Raw genomic sequence first — 19,807 nt, 5'->3', positions numbered from 1 at the left:
TAAGAACTTTGCTTCAGGATGAGAATAGAAACCACGCAGCGGTGGCAGTGGGAAGCCCCATTAGCTAAAGTGGTACCTCAGGTTAAAAACAGTTTCAGGTTAAGAACGGACCTCCAGAACAAATTAAGTTCTTAACCCGAGGTACCACTGTACTAAAAAGCACTAAAAAGCAAGGAGGCTGAGGTAAGAAAATGGGAGACCAAAGAGCAGAAGACTGCAGCAGTCAGAGTGAGAAATCACCAGGGCATGAACCATATATTTGCAAAGAAGATAGAGAAGAAGGATTGTACTATATATTTGTACTGTTGTAAACAATGGTGGAACATTATCTTCTTTCTTCCCAGCTCCTTTCAGATGTTTGCCTTTTAGAAGGTGGTTTTCACAAAATCTGCAAAATAGAATTGGGATATGAAATATTTGGAGTACAAAATGAGTGGCTTTCCTTTTCCCATTTTACTGTATACAAGACAGGTAGCACCTTGTCCTTGTTAACGCCTTTGCTGGTCACTAATATTCTTTTAGTATGAACTCAGAAAATATGGTTTGAATTAACACTAGTGAGTTTGACTCTTTTTTTCAAACCTACAATGAATAAATCTGGGCAAGCTGTAGCAGTACAACAGCCTTCCTTATGAGAATGTTGGCAAATTCTGTTTTCACCTGGGCCAGAAACACTCTTGAAACAGCTTTTCTTGGAGCTGCTTATGGCTTCTAACCCAACAGAGGCCAGGCCACACAGAATGACGCTGTAACCAGTACAAGTCATATGTACAGGTGGACAATTATTTTTCCCCATTCCATTTTGTAATTCCTCCACTGGTTGGCTCTGCCCCGCATTTCACTTGGCCTGTGTTTCCATTTTACATGGAAAAATCCTGTAATTTCAGAGGTGACACATGCATAGCTTCCACTTGAACAGATTTCCATTTATTGTGTTTGTTTGTGAATCATTTTCTATGTGATTGTGTGCATTATAACACCCACCTACATATCCATAGGAGATCATATACACAATCTCATCCTTTTCGTGCAATCTTGACTTGCTAGTGTGAATCCTAACATGAATATAGACCCCCCCCACCTCATTCTCTTAAAGGCACAAAGATGGTTTGTCCAGTTTGACAGTGCTGTACTGCTTCTAAGTTCTGCATCTAGAAACCTTCTCTACTAAGAGGAGAAAGAGGCACTGTCCATTTCTTTCTTTCTAACCCAGTACCATTGAGGCAGAAAGCCTACTAACAGTAGGTAAAAGCCACTATAACTGTAGCTGTGGCTTAATGGTATATAGTGATGTTTGTCTCTGAGCAAAAACTCTACACAGAGCAATCCAGAACTCTGCAGCTGTTCACTTTCCATCCTCAGATTTGTCTAAGGCTCGCCTAAGAAAGGAAGGTGCTGTGGTCAGAGGTTCCATTTTTACCTCTGCTCTCAACTCTTTCAAAGTTCCCAAGGGCCACCATGACCCCCCAAGAGGCTGTTCTTACCCACCACAAGGATCACATTATACGAGGCACGGGCATTTATTTGAGCATTCCTGCTCCTGGTGCCAGGACTAGCTAAAACCAGATTGTCTAGCATCTAGTATTTTTGAGATATTTTTACACTTAAAAGGTGTGCACAGATGTCTCAGTTCCTCCATCAGAAAAAAAGATATTTTACTCAAGAAGATTTCAACTTCCAAATTAACGTAAGCCCGTTATTAGATCAATCAAAATGGCACAACATAGAGTGCATGCTTTTGAGTTCTCAAGTAGATTCAATTCTCACTCACCAGGGATTCCTCTTAAGGCCTAATTCAGCCGACTATGATGGGGGTCCTCAAAGTCTACTTTCTGCAAGTTGACAGACCTGTCGCTCTAATGTGTGAAAATAATTAAGCATTAGGAAAGAAAATTCAATCACAAGGGGAGACAATTTCATTTCTAGCCTCATCTTTCTGGATTGGTTTTCTGGCGCTCTACTGGAAGCCTCAAACACATTTTCTTTATACCTTATGCCATTTATCACTTTAGATTTTCGGCAAATACCGGCAATCACAAATCAGCACATTTTTAATTTGCTGGCATGTTTCAGGCACATATACTACATAATGAAGCAGCGTAGGCTAACACCTAAGACTTAACCAGGAATTCTTAAGATTCAAAGAACTAAGGACTGGGGTATAGTTCAGTGATGGAGACATGTGTAAGGTTAGCTGAAAGAATGTCTTCTCCTACATGTGCCTACCTGAGCCTTGATATCTCTTCCCTGCTCTGGATTCCCCTGACAAATGAAGTGAGGTTTCTTTAGTAGTGGCATTCCAGCTATGGAATCATATTTCCAGAGGTGTACCTGGTGCCATCTGTGTGGTCTTTTCAGCACTAGGTGAACACCTTTCTATTCCCCAGTAGTGGGACATGTGGGATGGAGCCAGAAAGCCACTCTCCCAACATACATATCACTGCTGCTTACCTGGACAGGACTGGGGCAGGATGATAGCAAAGTCACACCACCTTACAGCTGAACCGGCACAAGCTTCTGGTTAACCATAGTGTTTTTGATGATGGAACTACATGCTCCAGCTTCACTTCTGCCCCACCCATCCAGGTAAGGAGCAGTCACACTGGTACGACTACAATACCCACTGCAGCTATTCATGCAAGCCTTTTAAACAAGAAGCTTCACATTCTGGACCTCTCAATTTTAGATTGTTATAAATTGTGCTTTAATGTTTAAGTAATTTTTTAATAGTTTTATTGGTTTATACTGTATTTTAATGTTGCATTTATTATTTATTGCTTTGTAAGCTGCCATGAGAACCTCTGTTATAGGGTGAATATATAAATGTAGATGATGAAGATAATGTCATTCCTAGTTTAAAATTGATATCGAGAGGTTCAGAGGGTGGCAACATGAGAACAGGCCTTCTCTGCAGTGGCTCCCCATCTATGGAATGCTCTCCCCAAGGTAGTTTGCCTGGCACCATCATTATACACCTTTAGGCACCAGGCAAAAATGTTCCTTTTTAAACCAGGCCTTTGGTTGATCTTATTGACATCCAATGCCCTTTTAGAATGTGGCTCTTTTTGGGGTTTTTTATTGGGTTATTGTTTTTTGTTTGATTTTATATGTTGTGGTCTTGTTTGTGAACTGCCCTGAGACCCTTGGGTATACGGCAGTGTATAAATGGAATAATAATAATAAATTACATTGAGAGCTGGAGAGTCGCAGTTAGCCAGATTTGACTCTGTTGGGCCAAGTGGGCCAAATACTCTGAGATATGGAGCTGCAGTACAGTTTTGAACTACAGCTTCCATCACCCTGATCATTGGCCATGCTGGCTGGGGCTGATGAGATTTTGGAGTTCCAAATGTCTAGACTGTGTCAGGCCAGAGAAGGAGGTTCACATTGTGCCAAAGCCAGATAGCCTTGGGCATGTCATTATCTTTTCAGCCTCAGTTCCTCATCTGTAAAAATGGAACAGTGATCTATAGCAGTTATTTCACAACAAAGGGGTTTTTTTTGGTTGAAAAAAATAATAAATGAGGGTCAGGTAGTGTGTGTTCCAATTCAGCATGGTTAACATAACTGCAGGTGTACCACTCCAGGTGAACTGCTGCCCATGTGGGCTAGACCTGGGGTGGGCTAGACCATGTGGGCTAGACCATGTGGGCTAGACATGGGTGAAGTAGATGGTTATTAAAGAGGATTACACAAATTCACGGGGGATAAAGCTATTGATGGCTATGTTCTATTTCTACTGATGGAGGCAGTATGCTTCTGAATTCCAGTTGCTGGAAACCACAAGAGAGTGCTGTTGTACTCAGGTCCTGCTTGCAGATTTCCCATAGACATCTGGCTGGCCACTGTGAGAACAGGATGCTGGACTAGATGGGCCACTGGCCTGATCCAGCAGCTTTCAGCTTATGTTCTTAAGTCTTTCCTATTCAGCTAACTTTGCTTGCACACATGGCCTGGTTTGTCACACATAAATAGCTAACCATATGGAGAGGTAGGCCTGCAGATAGAGTCCTTGGCACCAACTATGTATCTGGGGTAATGTTTGAATTGAACCTAATCAAAATGAATGTAGAGACTATTGTGTAGAGTGTGCCACAGCACATGTCTCCATTTGAACTACTGCAGCATGAAGCACACAAAAGCCCTCACTTGTCCCCAGTTCCTTCAGTTAGTGTCCCTTTGTTCTCTTCATACTTCCCTTGCATAGTACATTTCCAGCAGGGCCACATTGGGTGGACTCTGGGCTGGAAGGCTACTAGAATTAGCTTTCACATTGTGTTTGTTCTGGAAAGATAAGAGGGAAAAGAGTGAGCGTGGAGGGAGGGAGGGAGGGAGGGAGGGGAGCAGTGCGGAAGTTATGCATGAATCCATACTGTGAAATTAATACCAAGAGATATGCTCTAGGCTAGCAATATTTCTACGGGATTTATTTTGGAAATGGAATATTTTTACCTCAGGCGATAGACCTGTCTCCCTCACCCCACTGGCTTCCAATCCCGGTGCTGAGGAAGCCAATGGATACATTTTCTGTCGGCTCTGTGGAACAACTCTAGCTTGCAATGTGATACTGAGGAGGAATTTTAATTTCATGCTGTGTACGGCAGGCGCATGCACCAGTAGCAGTTGTATAATTTCAGATATGAATAGATGTACAGTATTCATAAGATGAACGAATGTGTTGCCTGCCATGCAGCTTTCATTTCTTCCGGCCTCTTTGCCATGTGCACATCACCCTTGTTGTCCACTCGTCATTGCTCTTGCTAAAATCGAAAGTATGTCTTTGCCAGATGGACACGTACAGCAGCGAGAGGAGTGTGTCTCTTGGTTACACTACGAGCAAGTTCACGGCCCTTTTGTTGCTTTAATTTCTCTGAGAAGATCCAAACATGATGCTGTTTTGCTTGGAAGGTGATATTTTTAACCTCCTGCCTCTCTTGCTTAGCTTTACAAGCTTTAAACGAGAGCAGCGGTAAGACAGCAGAACCCATTAGTGCTGCTAGGATTACAGGGAGGTTGTTAAATAATTAGCTACTTTATTTTCTTAAGTGAATCACCCACTGGTGGAAATGGTTGGGCTGATGGCCCTGGAGATGTAGGATACTTATTTCCCTGCTTGACAAATCCGATGGTAAAAGCAATTCTGTTGGTGTTGTATAGTCTGTGTGCAAAAGTTTAGGACAAGGGAGTTTCATTCTCTGTCTCACTATAAAAGTGTTGCACACAAGAAGAGCCCTGGGTTGATGGCTGTTCTGGCTGAAATCTCAGCTGTAAAACAAATATGCCAAAGCCAAGAAAATCTTTAAATGTCTTCTAACACCATCTCCGAGATGAACAACTTTGCCTGTTCTCATACTAAACTGTTTGTAAACACAGCCACGCATTTCACCATGTCCATCAAAATCAACAGACTTTGTTGCTTCACAGATGAATAAATCTTCAGCTGTATGGAAGTAGATCTTGCTAATTTGTCTATGTGGTTGGGAAAAGATGAATACCCAAAATCATATGTTGCAGTTGCCAGAGAAGTGAATACAGAGGCAGAAAGCCTAAGGTTTGAGGGATTTATCAATAGAACTAGCAGAATTGGCTGGGATAGGTGGGTTTGTAAATGAGACTAGAAGCATTTGCAACAATACAAATGATCCTTGCTCCTTTTCTCATCTTATCTACTTGACAGCCACTGGCAATGCACTAAGTTGAAACCCAGCAGTGATAGAGCTAGCTATTTGCATTTCCTGCCAACCTGCTTGAAGGATGGAGGAACCCGGCAGAGTCACCAGATGGACCTTGCTTTGTAGAAATTAACAATCCTGATGGGTTTGTCAGGCCACCACATCCTCTCTTGACTCTTAATTCCCATCCTGTAATTCGTTTTCAACCCACCAGGTGGAGAATGACTATTGTCATTGTCTAAAAGCACTGTTGGTCTTGGTTTGAGGGCTATGTATCCACCTAAGAAAGAGATGCACAGCTGAAAGAGTAAGGTGGTTTATAGACAGGATGTTCTCCAGTCATCAGCTGCAGGATGTGATTGATTTATTTAGGACAAGCATCACTCATGCTTGATTTAGAGGCTTTCTAGTCAGAAATAGGAATGTTGGAGGAATTCAAGTTCTACACGTTCTTCTGCAAACTGCACCCACTAGATGAATGTGTGGATCAGAATGGAGTTGTCCTTCGCATTCCTCTAAGTTTTGAGATACAGTTTGCAACTCAAGAAACATTCTGAAATGCTTTGAAATGTATATTTTAGGATGAAATATGTTTAGAAATGCATACATGGGACTTAGTGGGAAAATACACATCCAAATATGAATTTAAATACAAAATTCAAAATTGCAGATTGGTGCAGAAATGGGAGGGAACAAACCTATGAATGAACACATGTGAAATTGGCATGGATTGAAAATGGACAGATCCAGTCATCCCTAGTCAGAACCAAAAATGCTATTTTTAGTGTAAGAAATGCACATTTCCAGGCTAAGCATGAATTTGGCAATGGCTTATCTCCTAATGCTATGTTAATCTTTGTCTTTTCTTGAATTAGTCATCCTGCAATGTTCTGACAGGAGATACAGCAGATTAAGATGACCACTCTATCCTTTGAAGGGTCTATCAAAGGACAGCTTGTGGTAACCATGCTTTCTCCCAGTAGAAAATGGGGGATTAGCCTTACCCCTTCACCCTTCTTACTTCTATGTCATATTCAGACCAGTTATACAACTGGCACAAAGCTGAACTCTCCCCCCACCCAGTCCTTAGAATGTGCATGCCCTTCCTCTACGCACAAGCCCCGCCTCATAATGATGCCGGTTTTTCTGCTTTTAAATAAGGCAATGTGTCTTCCTCCAACTTAGCCTGCAGCACAAGCATTGTAGTTAACATTCTCAAAGCTTTCCTTGACAACCGTGTGGGTCCTAAGCTTTCCTTATTCTACAAAAATGAAAGTTTAAATCCTCACAAATGTTATCACAAGGCAAAAATGGCTTCATGTGCAGCTGATGAGCTGTGCATTCTTGTAAACCTACATGCTTAATTTCTGGGTGATGAATGCATTTTAGCCTAACTGTTATCCGTGCACGCACACAAGCTATTTAGACTTAATGGCTATGGATTGATACAGCTGGGGAACTCATTAAAGAGTTCAGCAGCAAAGCAGACTCATAATTAATAAAATACAGACTTTCATTTGAAATCATTGCCCAGAGTAGCTTGCTAATAGCGGCAGAGCCGTCTGCTTGGTTCAGTCAAGCGCTCAGTTTGTCACCATTCCTTTGGAAACCCACACAGCCTTGAGTTTGTATTCTCCCCCTAGATGTTAATCTGAGGTGCACATCAAGTTCAACAAAATTCCCATCAGCGCCGCTTCATTGATTGAGGTGTTTTCTCTGGGGCTTTGTAGTGGTTGTGGTAATTTAAAAGAAAAGTAGCAACCCCTTGCTCCTCAGACACCTGGGATGAACTCAAAAGAACCTAAGCAGCCAGCAGTTTTGCCTTTCTGGAAGAAAAAAAGAAATTGGGCATAGACTGCAAGTTTACACTTGACCTTCTAGTTGTTCGTATTTGTGGGCCAAGAAAACCAGGTTCAACTTCCCCTCTGCATGAAGCTTCTTCATACATTTATGATGTAGAGTTTTGTATTGTGTGGCTCTGAAATGCATGAGACCATCTGTTTCCCCACAGTGAGTGAACTCAAAAGGTTCTGACAGGTGTACTCTCTGCCGCCACAGCTACTAATACTACAAGTAGCCATGCAAGCAGTGTCCTTGGCAAGAGAGCTGCCCACTGTGATGCCCTCCAGAGGTTGCTGGGCTATAGCCCAGATCACCTCTCACCATTGATCATGTTGGCTGGGGCTGATGGAAGTTGTAGTCCAACAACATCTGAAAGATACTACACTGGCTACCTCTCCGTATATCAAATCTAGTGTGTCTTGCTTTAGTTTTCAGCACTAGTGCTTTATGGCAGGAGCTTCAGGTAAGCACTATTGAGTTTGAGGATTCAAATAATATATATACTGCTTTCAGACAATAGTTGGTTAAAGCAGTGCCATTAGGTAACAGTAGACTGGCTCTCTTTTAATGGTCCTGTGAATTACCTTGCTTGCTTCAAAATATCATAGCTTCATGCTTGTTCTGCTGAGTCCCTGGACTTCTTCCCCAAAGTCCTGCCCTGATGGCACTATTGGTTGGTTTCTACATTGTCATCTAAAGTACACACTGAATGAGCTAGGCTGAAAAATAAACCAAGTGCTTGATGATTCCAACTGTACCTGTTGACGATTTTGAATCTTTCAATAATTTTTGTCACAATAAATGGTTCCTAGCAAAACACTGCAGTGGCTCATATTGTTTCTGCTGTTCCACAAACACAATAAAAATGGATTTTCTTTTCTAATTTGAAGTATAATGCACAGCTGCTTTTTAGTAGAATCAACATGATAAACACTCATAATGGCTTGTGCACACTATGGCATAGCAAAAGATTTGCTACCCCATGCTTTGTCTGCATTCAAAACCACAAGACACTGAACCCCACAATGTAATTTGTCTACAAGTCCTTTGTAGGCCTCAGTTCTTTCCCTTAGAGACTTCTGCAGTACACCAGAGGAGCTGGAATCCTGCAGTTTTGCTCACCAACCGCATTCTCAGAAGCTGAATGCAAACCACAACATGCCTAATGAAATGTGACATTGCAGCAAAGCATTGTTGTTATGAATCTGTGTGGGCTTTTAAAAACAAAACATGGAGAAGCTAAAGGATGAGTCTTATGAGAAACAGCAATAACCAATCTGGATGTCCTGACAACAAGTATTAACAGGGCCTTCAAAGTGGAAAAGAGGTTGTCTGGGGTGGCACAGATTCCTTCAGTTAATATTCCAGGCCAACCCTGATCAAAATTGCAAATATGCTGAAGAGGGATGGCTTATGGGATGGATTTTTATTTTTAAAAAAACAAGCATAAAACTTCAGTAACTTGTATGGGGGAAATCAGATTAACATGTTGTTGGGCACCTAAACATAGTACCACTCTTACTTCCATGCATTCACCAAACTCACGGATGTCTAATGCTGTGTATAACCATTGACCATGCTGGATGGGGTCAACAGGAGTGGGGAGTCCAAATCTGGATCATCACATGTTCCCCACCACTGATTTAGAGGTTGGGGAAGACACTGGTGAGTGATGAATTAGTGGTGACAAAGTATTACTGGAAGTGCTAGTCAAGTGAGGTTAGGGTAGTGTGGGAATTTGCTGATGGCAAAGGTCTATGTCAGGGTGATCCAACATGCAGCCCAAGGGCCAATGCCTTTTTTGGCAGCCCTCAGCAACATTTGACACACACACCCCCCAGCTCTCACACTGCCTTCCCAAAGCTTGAGGGCTCTGACAGGGTACTAGAAACCTCCTACCTCCTTCCCAAAGCTTAATTAGCACTTTCCCGGCTTTGGGGAGGTGGTGGGAGGGCTCTTGGACTCTGCCAAAGTCTTGTACCTCCTTTCCAAAGCCCAGCCTTGCTCCCCCCACCCCCATACAACAATTTTTGGCCTTGCTTCCCACATCCACGCATGACAAGTCAGTCTAGACAAAGGCACTTAAAGATGGAAGGAGATGCATATTGCAGAGTAGTTTAAGGGAGTGCTATTCCATGTATAAAGAAGCAACATGGCAGGAAATACAGAGATATAAGTGGGAAAAGAAAGCAATGGATTCAGTAGCAAATGAGCTTGTGTGCAGTGCAGAGTAAAAGAAGGGAGCATAATATAGGGCTAAAATTACCGTAATTTCCTAGTATCCAGCCACAGTCCTAGTGTGGGCAACAATTATGTTCTGCTTTCTTCAACATCTCTCCCCTTTGGGAAGTTTCTATAAATGCATGTCATTTGTGAATAAAACTTCTCCCATCTATTTTAGCTTCTGAGCTCCTTATGGATAGCAGCAAAAAACTGGAGAAGGTGCAGTTCCATGATCCTCCAGTTCAAATTTCCTTGGAGCTACCATATCTCACTATTGATCATTTTTAAAATCAATCCATATAATAGTGATTTGCTTCGTTAATTTGATTTATTGCTATTAGATAGCACACAGAGAAAAAAGGTTAATAGCTAGTTAGCAAATAACTGATAAATGGCAGTGAACAGCTATGTCTTAAAATGAGCTTGCCACACATGCACAACACTCTTTAGGTTGTGCACATAGCAAAGCCTGGTCTCCTGCCTGCAATTCTTCTTTAGTGAAGAAGTCACACCTCTTCTCAAATCAACAGTTTACTAATCAACTCCAGCAGAGAAAGAAATCCAGTAGCCATTTTCACCAGTGCTAGCAATCTTCTCCAGCTCCTCACCTGGCAAACTTTAGAGGACTTGTGATTGGCAGGAAACAGCAGGCAGTCAAAACCAACATGGGTACCAAACCCTTAAAAATGGGCTGTGACCATATAGCTTTGTCCCTCACTGACCATCAGAAAACCTGCAACTGACTGTAGCTCACTGGTGGGGCATCTGCCTTGCAAGCTGAAGGTCCCACGTTCAAGCCCTGGCAGGTTCAAGACACTGAGCTAGATGGACCAATGGTCTGACTCGGTGTAAGGCAGCTTCATATATTCCTATCTAACCTGTTTTGCTCATTAGGAGACCAGAAGCCTGTTGGCAATAGTGAATGTTAGGATAGTTAGGCTTGAACTAAAAAGGTTCTTGTAATTTATTTTTTTGACACAGCGTTTTGCTTTGTTCCAGTTGTCCTCTTCTTCCTTTATTATTATTAATAAAAATAAACTTCACATAATTTGGCTGTTGGAGTCTTGGGTGTGTTATTGTAATCTCCCATGTGCCAAGTTACCGGGCACATACTACTTGAGTTGGGACTGAGCAGGCTGCAGGTGGGGATAGGCAGCTGGATGTCAGTTCCACGTTCCTGTTAAGTGCAGTGATGCATTTATGGGAGGGGAAATGGGAGACAATTCTCCAGGGTGGTGAATTTGAGGAGAGGCAGCATTTGCCACACCAGCAGAGGGCCTGGACTCTTAATTTTTAAAAAAAGTTCGCATGTGCTCTAGGAGAAATGTCATAAGCCTATATGTGAGCCCCTCTCCCTCACAATTTCTGTGAAATGTGCTAATGTAGCTTGGCTGCTCTAAATCACCCTTATGAATGAAGTCAGAGCTGTCAGCTAAGGGTGCAGGAGCCCTTTCTAGGGACCCCACACGTGTCTCCACTAGACAAAGCCAGCAGCGGAGGTGGCAAAAGTTCCTTCCTTGGGGGCCCCAGGACTTATTTCTCCCCACTACTCCCTGGCAAGTCAGACAGGATCTTTTCCTCTTCCCCTTTCTGGCAACAGGGGTGATGGTAGAAGAAGCAGGTAAAAATGGAGCAGGATGGGATGGACTGTCTTGACTTGAGCAACATTGGGCAACAACAGGTTCTGTTGTTTATGGGGCAATTCTCTTCTTCCTCCTCCCTGCCTCTACCCACTGAAAGGGGATTCTGGTTTATGATTCAGAATCTGTAGGAATCCGTGTCCCACTTATACTCCTGCCCCACTGCTCCTGAAACTTCCCTATCACTTACTGCCCAAGTTTACTCAGCAGTAAGTCCCAGTGTATCCAATTAGACATATTCTCAGGTAATGCGTACAGGATTGCAGTCTCAATGTTTGGGAGAGGAGGGGAGCTTCACCAGTTAAGTTTCAGTAACCCTCACACACCTTGCTTCCCTAGGTAAGGGAGGGCAAAGTGGTGTCCCAAAGAGCGTTGGGGTGGTGCTGGAGGTGCCTTTCTAGGAATGTGTGCCCCTGAGCTGCAGTAGCACTGTCTTCCTCATGTCTGAATGTGAGTTAATAGTGTTAAATAGTTTCTCCTTGGAGCAAGTGGGTGGGGGTACAGGCGCTATAAATACATCTCTGGATAAGTGCAAGAAGTGTAGGGTCTGCTGGTTCCCTGGAAGTGACTCTCACCTATAGTGGGAGGTTGCTCAGGGGCATGTGGTGGCAACTTAAGAGATCACTTTGAGAGACCTTGACTGGCTGTTGTGAACGGAAGGGAGGCAGAGAGTAAAACCAGGATCTTTGCCACCACCCCTTCCCTTCTGTTACACTGCATAATATATAATTTAAGCAAGTCTAGTTGTGTTGCATATAGAATTTCTATGATACAAATGTTTCTGGCTTAAACTGACTTGTCTCCCAAATGTGGCTGATATGGTTCCTCACTCACATTCTAGAGATAATTAGTTCAATAAAAATCATAGCCTTATCTATTCTCCTCACATGGTATCAACCCTATGAAAAAAAAATGTAATTGACAGCTTTAAGTTAATGTAAATTAACTTAACGTAAATTAATGTAAATTAATGCATTAACTTAATGTAAATTGAGTTATTAGTATAAATCAGTTTCAAAGAGGCTTGTGGGTGTATTTTGCCATTTAAGAGGAATCATAGCTGGGGACAAGGCATAACTCGCTCAGTTGTAAAGCACGTTCTTTGCTTTCAGAATGCCCCAGGTTATATCTTTGGCATTTAAACTCAAAAGGCAGTGCTGGAGTTTTGTAAAAGTTTGCAAAGGATAGTCGGGTGTTTCTATTTTCTTCTTTTAATTGAAAAGGGAAAATTACAAACTAAACATCCCTCCTCCTCCTTCTCCCCCTTTTCCCCTACCTAAAAGGATAGCTCACATCTAAATAATAATAGTAGAATGCCCATAAGCCCTGTGGAAAGAGGTCAAAAGTTGCTGAGGTCAATACAAAGGAAGATATTAACACAACCATATATTACGCAATGTGGCAAGTACAATTCATCTTGCAGGGTTTTTGTTCATGTGCTGGATAGAGAGGCATTTCTAATGCAAATACAAGAACTTGTGCTCCTTTCCCACTCCCCTCCTTTAAAATGCTTCCTTCAGATCCTAGCACAGAACTTCACTTGCTTCCTGATACAATGTCTATAATTAAGGGGGCTTATTGCCCTTGCTAACCTTTTAAAGAGAGAGAAACCCAGTAGACTCATCACCTTCCACCGCCGGGTATATCTCAACAGATCAAGTGAATGCTTGTCCCTGGAATCCAGAGACAGTTCTCAGCAACTGCTAGCTATTTAATGTTTAAATAGTCGCATGTCAAGATAGTTGTGTGGCAGCCGCTAACCTTATGGCTTTTGAAGTGTGATTTGAAAAGCAGCCACAATCTGTTGTTTTGTCGTCCCCAGGACTTGACTTTAGATACAGCTCCACTTGGCTCATAAATCAAGCACAAGTCAACTCCCGGTTGTGCGTTTGAGACATCTCCACCATCCTCTAGATGTTGTAAAAAAGGCTGTTGAAAAATTATTGAACTGATTTGATTGTGCTTGCTGCTTTATCACCTGCCAAGTGGCAGCACAATACGCGGGAGAGAGAGAGGTCATAGCCAGTTACCCAAGCTTTATCCACTCTACCTCAGCCTCCAGCCATCTGGCTAGTGGTCTGGCTTTCTCTGACTAATCTGCAGCCCCAGACCTTTATGATTCAGAGGCAACAAAGGGAATCTCCCACAGCAGACGACTACCACCACCACCCCCGGCGAACTAGTAGAAAAGTTGTGGTCGTAGATGGAAGCTGCCTTCTACAAGCTTTACAACTGTGTGTCATTTTCTGCCAGACATGTGAGATAAGGAGTGGGGAGGCAACTTTGCAAGGATGGCTCTGAGGCTGAGAGACCACAAACCAGCCAAGGGGCAGACTCACGTTACATTGGCATTCCATGGTGGTTTTGGGGGGCAGGAATGATTTCCCAGCAGCTGAATAAAAGGTGGAATAATGGCAAAGGAACAAAAAAACAACAACCCTCGAAAACCTCACCCTTCTGAAACAACCCACCCTTGCAGCAACCACAGTGTGTAAACTTGATATCCCAGCTGGAGTTCATTAGCAATTCAATTCCTCCATAGTGTGTTTAGTTTAGCATGGCACTTGTGGCTAGAGAAGAAAGAGGTGAAATTTATCAAGTTTTCGTTTGGGCTGTGGAGAGAATGACTCGCTTGTAAGCTTCCTCTACTGTCTGCTCCTGAAATACCCCAGTCTGCTGGGAAGCAGCTTGCTCTGGACCATTTTGCATTTGTTCTCCCTCTCCTTGCGTTTTCCCTTTTTCTTTTGGCAAGTGCAGGCAAAGGCAAAGTCTGTCCTCTGTACATTCGTCAAATTACACTAAACTACGAAGGTTTACAATTCCAAGGAAATGTAAATGGTTGTGCATCAAAGGTGTCATGTATCCTCAAACAGAGGGGGATCTCTTGGTGGCTACCTATACAGTTACAAAATCCCACTACTCTACTTGGAAACACTTTCTTTGACTGAGTATCTGTCAGAAGTTATTTAAGAACCAGCTGCTTGAGCTGGTCTTTAGAAATTATGAATAAGCCCGTTTGGGGGGATTAATGTATTTAAACCCTGTTTTATTGTATATTTAGGAGCGTTTATATGATTATTTTTTTGTTCTAGGGATAGGTTCCTATCTTGTCATGTCATAAATTTCACTGAATACATTTCCAAACTGCTGTTTGCGTCAATTGAGCACTAAAGAGCAGATTTCTGAGTTGGAAAGCAGTGGGAAAAGAGGAAGCATGCATAAGCCCACACTTCCACATGTCCTATGCCTAGAAAGCATGGGTTTTCCACTTGTCCTGAGCTTTCTTTGTGAATGTGCAATAAAGGTAGGGCTTTTTTTCAGCCAGAACTCAGTTCCGGCACCTCTTAGGTGGGCGCCATTGCCATTCTAAGTGAATGAGGGAGGTGTTCCATGAGTGAGTTCTAGCACCTCTTTTTCTAGAAAAAGTTTTAGTGTGTACACAACCTATATTAACATTGTTCATGTTTCAGGGAGCCTCCAGACGGGCAAATGGATCATTCAGCTAGCTAGTTTGCAACAGTATTCCTCTTCTTAGTTATTGGAGTTTGTGATTCCAGATTAAAATAGGGGAAGAACATGGGCTGGCATTTTGATGCAGCTAACATGTAGATGCTGTGAAATACTTGCATGCATGAGGAGCCCTGATCTCACCATTTATATGCATCTGGCAACATTTACAGAAAAAAGCTACGCCCCGCCCCTTCCCTCCTGCCTCCATGGCTCTTTCTGCTCTCCCATCTAGGAACATAGGCAGCTGGGGCCTGGATATATTGTGTCACTCATGAAAAGTTCAAACTGCTCTGGCATTATAGACCAGGGGAGTTATGTACTTGAGACTGGTTGCCCTTAACCAGCCATGTTTTCAGATATATGACAGTTTATAACTGCATTCCGCCCCCTGCCCCACCATCATTCTAGCATATATGATGAGCCGTTTTTAATGAGATTTGATCCATTCTGTTGTATTTTTATACTGAGTTTTGATATGCTGCTTTTTTGTTTCATGATTTTTATATTGACTTTTGATTCTGTATGCTGTCCTTGCAGAGGGTTTTGTGTATCTTCTCCCTTCTCTTTGTTGTCTTCTCCACTGTCTGTTTTCAATTGCAGACTCCTCTCTAAAGCATAATGTACACTGATAGAATATTAGTAATGGTAAACATTAGCCAGTTGCATTAAATATGGACCTTGCTCTGACACTATCAGCTGATGCTGACAACAGCAGGTAGGATAAACTAAACAGATGAACCCAGGCTCAGGCTACCCTTTTGTGTCCTGCAGGCATGCACAGTTTAGTTTTTGCCTGAAGACTGCAGATCAGGGAAACTGACACACTCCAATGTTATCCAAGCTTCAACATCTTACACCTGGGACAGCTTGCCTTACAAGCTGATCTGTCCAAACTCCTCTGGGACGGCATGTTTGAGTTTATTTCTGATGCATTGATGGCATGGGAGGAGTTGTTACATATTTGTTGTTGCAGGCTAATGCCCTATTATTGAAGTTCTGTCATCAAGCCAGAAAGCTCCATTTGCAATCAATGCCTTGTTCCTGATGCCTCCCTTGTGTGGGAAAACTGAACTTTGAGGCAGGGGATTGGTTTACCTTGTTCAGTGCAATGATGGGTGTCAGCTGGTACATCACATAGGACTTCACTGTAAGAGGAACTTTTGTGTAAAAAAAAAAAAGGAGTGCATTCTTTTCCTATAACTGATTGTTACAGGGTTTAGTACAATGAATGTTTCTGGCTGCAGTTTCTGCAGACTTCAATATGGTGAGGAGGAAGAAAATGTTTGTCAATGAGAATTTTAGGCCCATAAGCTCACACATGTACCTATCAAAGCAAGAAGATTTATTTTCCTCTACTTGTATGATTAACCTAACAGCCTGCTTTTCAGAAGGGGTCATCCATCAGAATTAAGAGACAGTACTTTGAAAATGAATCTGGTTAGGGTCTTTTGTATTTGAAAGAATACACCACTGGGGTTAACTTGCACAAACTTAGAGCGACACAATTTGGCTGTTAATGAAAGGGATGGGGTTCCTACATCAGAAGAACCTTTATCTTTTGTAGGAAATCCAATATAGCCATGACTTGAAGATGGCCTACTGCACTATGGGGAATTGTGCTAAAGAGCTATGAAAAGTTTGTCTTGTGGGAAGACTTGGGAGCTAATTGAATGCCATAGGGTTAAGAAAATGCATTTTCCCCCAGGCACCCAAGGGATGAGCCATGAGGAGAGAACATTTATTTCCGTGTGCATTTTGCATGACTCACTTATTAACACCTTCTTTGTGTTCATGTAATATTCCTTCTGGAAGATGGATACTCCAGTCCAAGAAACTCCAGTCCATTTTCTCCCAGGCTCATTTCAAATCTTCAGTTTCAGACATCTGAAATGGGTCTCAAAAGAATAAAAATTGGTTGATCTTTTCCAGGATCTGAGCCCTTTGACAAGCCTGATGACTGCATCATTGGACACACAAAGGCACCCAGTGGCCACCTCATCTACTACACCCCTTCCAACCTGCATATTAGGTTCAATGCCCTTCTACTGCCCTCACCAGTTTAATTGGTAGAGATGGTGGCCCACAGGAAGGTGCCTTCAGTCTTTTGGGTTATTATCTACATTGACAGATGGTGGCTTTCCAGGGTTTCAGGCAGGAGTTTCTCCCAGTCACACTTGGAGATGCTGATGATTGAACCTCAGACCTTTTCCCATGCAAAACAGATGCTCTGTCACTAAGCTATGGCCCTTTCCTGAACCAAGATCATGAAGCCTTGGATCAGGCTGTGAGCACAATTCTCTAGCTCCCATCCCATGTTCAACAAATAGTCACAAATAGTGTGAAATAGAAGAGGTAGAAGGGAAAGCCTGATCTACAGGGCCGAGGGGCCAGAGGGTCTACACTTGGACTGTTCAAAAAGCCTTATCCTTAGACTTTTTTTTAAAAAATGATTGTTTGGACATTCAGCAGATGTCCTCTTCATTATAATATAGCTAAGGATCATATTTGTCTTTCTTTCTTTCTTTCTTTCTTTCTTTCTTCACTAAGGACCCATCTATCAAGGAGATCCTCAAACTTTTATTTGTGGCATCTTCTAATCTACACAATGCAAAAAGAGTTGCTTAAGAATGTTGTGAATGGATGACCCTGCTCAGAACAGGGTTTGGCAAAATGACATAAAGTCCATTCCAGTTCAATAATTCTATGATTGTGTGAATTATGGGTTCCCAAGAATCAATTATGGCAGATGGAGCTGATTATAGTATTTTGTTTTCTTCTGTCCCTGCAGAAGTTTGAATTAATGCATGTTTAAATAGAGAGCTCCCAGATGCAATTTTTTTCTACCAATTCCCCAAGTATATTGAGTGTTAAGCTGATGAAACAAATGGTTAGAAGCAGGGCCAGCTCTACCATTAGCTGGAGTGAGACGACTGCCTCAGGCAATAGATGCTGGGGTGAGGGTAATAGTGGCAATTCATATTCACACACACACCCAGCCATTCCCCTTTGTTGGTGTGGCAGAACTGTGCCACATGACTGGTCATGTCCCCATAACTAGTTTGTGGCCTTTTGCATGTTAAGAGGTTACAATCCCATTGCCAGTGTTAAAATAAGAACTCTGGGGTTGCGGCGCTCATCTTGCTTTATTGGCCGAGGGAGCCAGCGTATAGCTTCTGGGTCATGTGGCTAGCATGACTAGGCTGCTTCTGGCTAACCAGAGCAGCACACGGAAATGCCATTTACCTTCCCGCCGGAGCGGTACCTATTTATCTACTTGCACTTTGTGCTTTCGAACTGCTAGGTTGGCAGGAGCAGGGACTGAGCAACGGGAGCTCACCCTGTCGCGGGGATTCAAACCGCTGACCTTCTGATTGGCAAGTCCTAGGCTCTGTGGTTTAATCCACAGCGCCATCCGCGTCCCTTACATCAAATCTGAGCTGGATACAATTCCAAATGTTCTGGGTCTGGCCCTCTTTAGAAGACTCATAATTTTTTTCTGAAGTAGCCAATGTGTATGTGATTTTGACCTTTAAAATGTGTCCCATCTACATCTTCATTTGCACCCTTTTTAACTTGGAAGAACACACGAGAATTTTTGAATGCCAGTATGATGTTGTGATTGCATTTTCTCTTTTCTCAGCTGACACTCCCCCCGCCCCAACCAAGCCTGCCTGTTTTAAAAACCAGGGTTCCAAAATTCACAGCTGGGCTTCCAATTAAAGTGGCTAAATTCTCCAAAGTGTGGAGCATCTGTCACTCTTACCATCTGAAATCAGTCAGAGCTGCCTCAGCTTTGAAGCTCTGGGAAGCCAGCCACTTTTATTCACAGGCCTAAATGTAGATTCTGGAGCCCAGCTTTAGGCAGACATGTTTGCAGGGTGGGGAGGGAATTGGCCTGAGAAAACTGATGTTGTTCTCTCCTGATGTGTGTGTGTGTTGGTTTGCAAAGTTAGAAGTGCAGATGGGGGGAAAGTTGCCCAAACTGGCAACTGCTACTACCGGTACTTGGTCTGCCAGTTTTCTTGCTACCCCAACAGGGATGCGGTAGCAGCCTTTTTGTCTGGATGAGACGAGCCATGCAGTATTTTGAGAGATGTCAGGCCTATTACACTCAGGAAATCATTTGGTGTTGTCTAGGAAAACAAATCTACAAGGATAGTAGGGAGGGGAGGGGAAGAGAATTGGTGGTGGGCTGTTTCTTTGTGAAAACCACTGAACCACACACTTGTATTTTCCTAGCCAAATAGACCTGAAAGACTATTAAAACAGTGTTTTTCTGCCTGACGTTGGCAATGAGGGAGCTAATTACGCTGGATTAGAGTTTTCTGTTTAATTACATGAAAAATGTAGTGCAGTTAATAGTCTAGAGGCTGTAAGGAGGCTAAAGGAACATCCTTGTGTTTATCCACTGGTGGGTCAGGTAAGATTATGAAATGTGAAGAATAGAACTTTTGCCTGTTTAAGAGTCATGTAAAGGAGGGGGGTTTTATAGCCCTCTTCTGAAGGCACACGAGGCTGGCAGCTTGCTGAAGCTAAGCAGGTCTGGGTCTGGTCAGTGCCTGGATGAGGGGCCACCCTGAGAAACAAGCATACACCATCTTGAGTTCCATGGTGGAAGAAACGCAGGGTATAAATGTAAGAAAGCAAATAAACAAACCTGATACTTATTTAAGGGTGAGAGAAACTGCACCCTCAGCCATTGCTCTTAAAAGTACAGGAGCATTGCTTTCCTTTGCATCTGGTCATTTCAAAAAGATGTGAGGGGGAAGCTTTCTGCAGGATCAGAACCACAACTACTAAGGACAGGCGAAAAGAATGAAGGACACATCTGGCTTGATATATGCTATTATTATCATTTCATTATTATTTATTAAATTTCCATACCACCCTTCATCCAAAGATCACAGGGTGGTTCACAAA

General features: G+C 42.7%; 1 protein-coding gene and 1 long non-coding RNA gene across 7 annotated transcripts in view; one reads left to right on the top strand and one right to left on the bottom strand.

Moving 5' to 3' along the window:
• PLXNA2 (plexin A2) overlaps positions 1-19,807 on the top strand; it is a 398,388-nt gene that overhangs the window by 111,787 nt on the left and 266,794 nt on the right. Inside the window, exon 4 of one of the 5 annotated variants that reach the window (XM_028734452.2) lies at positions 13,200-14,415. The exons of the other annotated variants lie outside the window; for them this stretch is intronic. Within the exon in view, the coding sequence (XP_028590285.2) occupies positions 13,200-13,235 (36 nt within the window). The 3' untranslated portion in view covers positions 13,236-14,415. Of the gene's footprint in view, positions 1-13,199; positions 14,416-19,807 lie in introns of those variants that run through there. 5 annotated transcript variants of the gene reach the window in all.
• On the bottom strand, positions 230-13,097 carry LOC144327822 (uncharacterized). Of its 2 annotated transcripts, XR_013392975.1 has the most exons (4): positions 12,970-13,085; positions 4,150-4,284; positions 1,772-1,856; positions 230-388 (listed from the first exon to the last, which is right to left on the bottom strand). It is a non-coding gene; the product is annotated as an uncharacterized LOC144327822 (long non-coding RNA). The 2 variants fall into 2 exon arrangements; XR_013392974.1 differs by lacking the exon at positions 4,150-4,284 and having other exon boundaries at positions 12,970-13,097.

This window comes from Podarcis muralis, chromosome 5 (assembly GCF_964188315.1).
Source record: "Podarcis muralis chromosome 5, rPodMur119.hap1.1, whole genome shotgun sequence".
NCBI lineage: Eukaryota > Metazoa > Chordata > Lepidosauria > Squamata > Lacertidae > Podarcis > Podarcis muralis.
The sequence above is the reverse complement of the archived record's forward strand: the minus strand, read 5'-3'. Positions and strand labels throughout refer to the sequence as shown.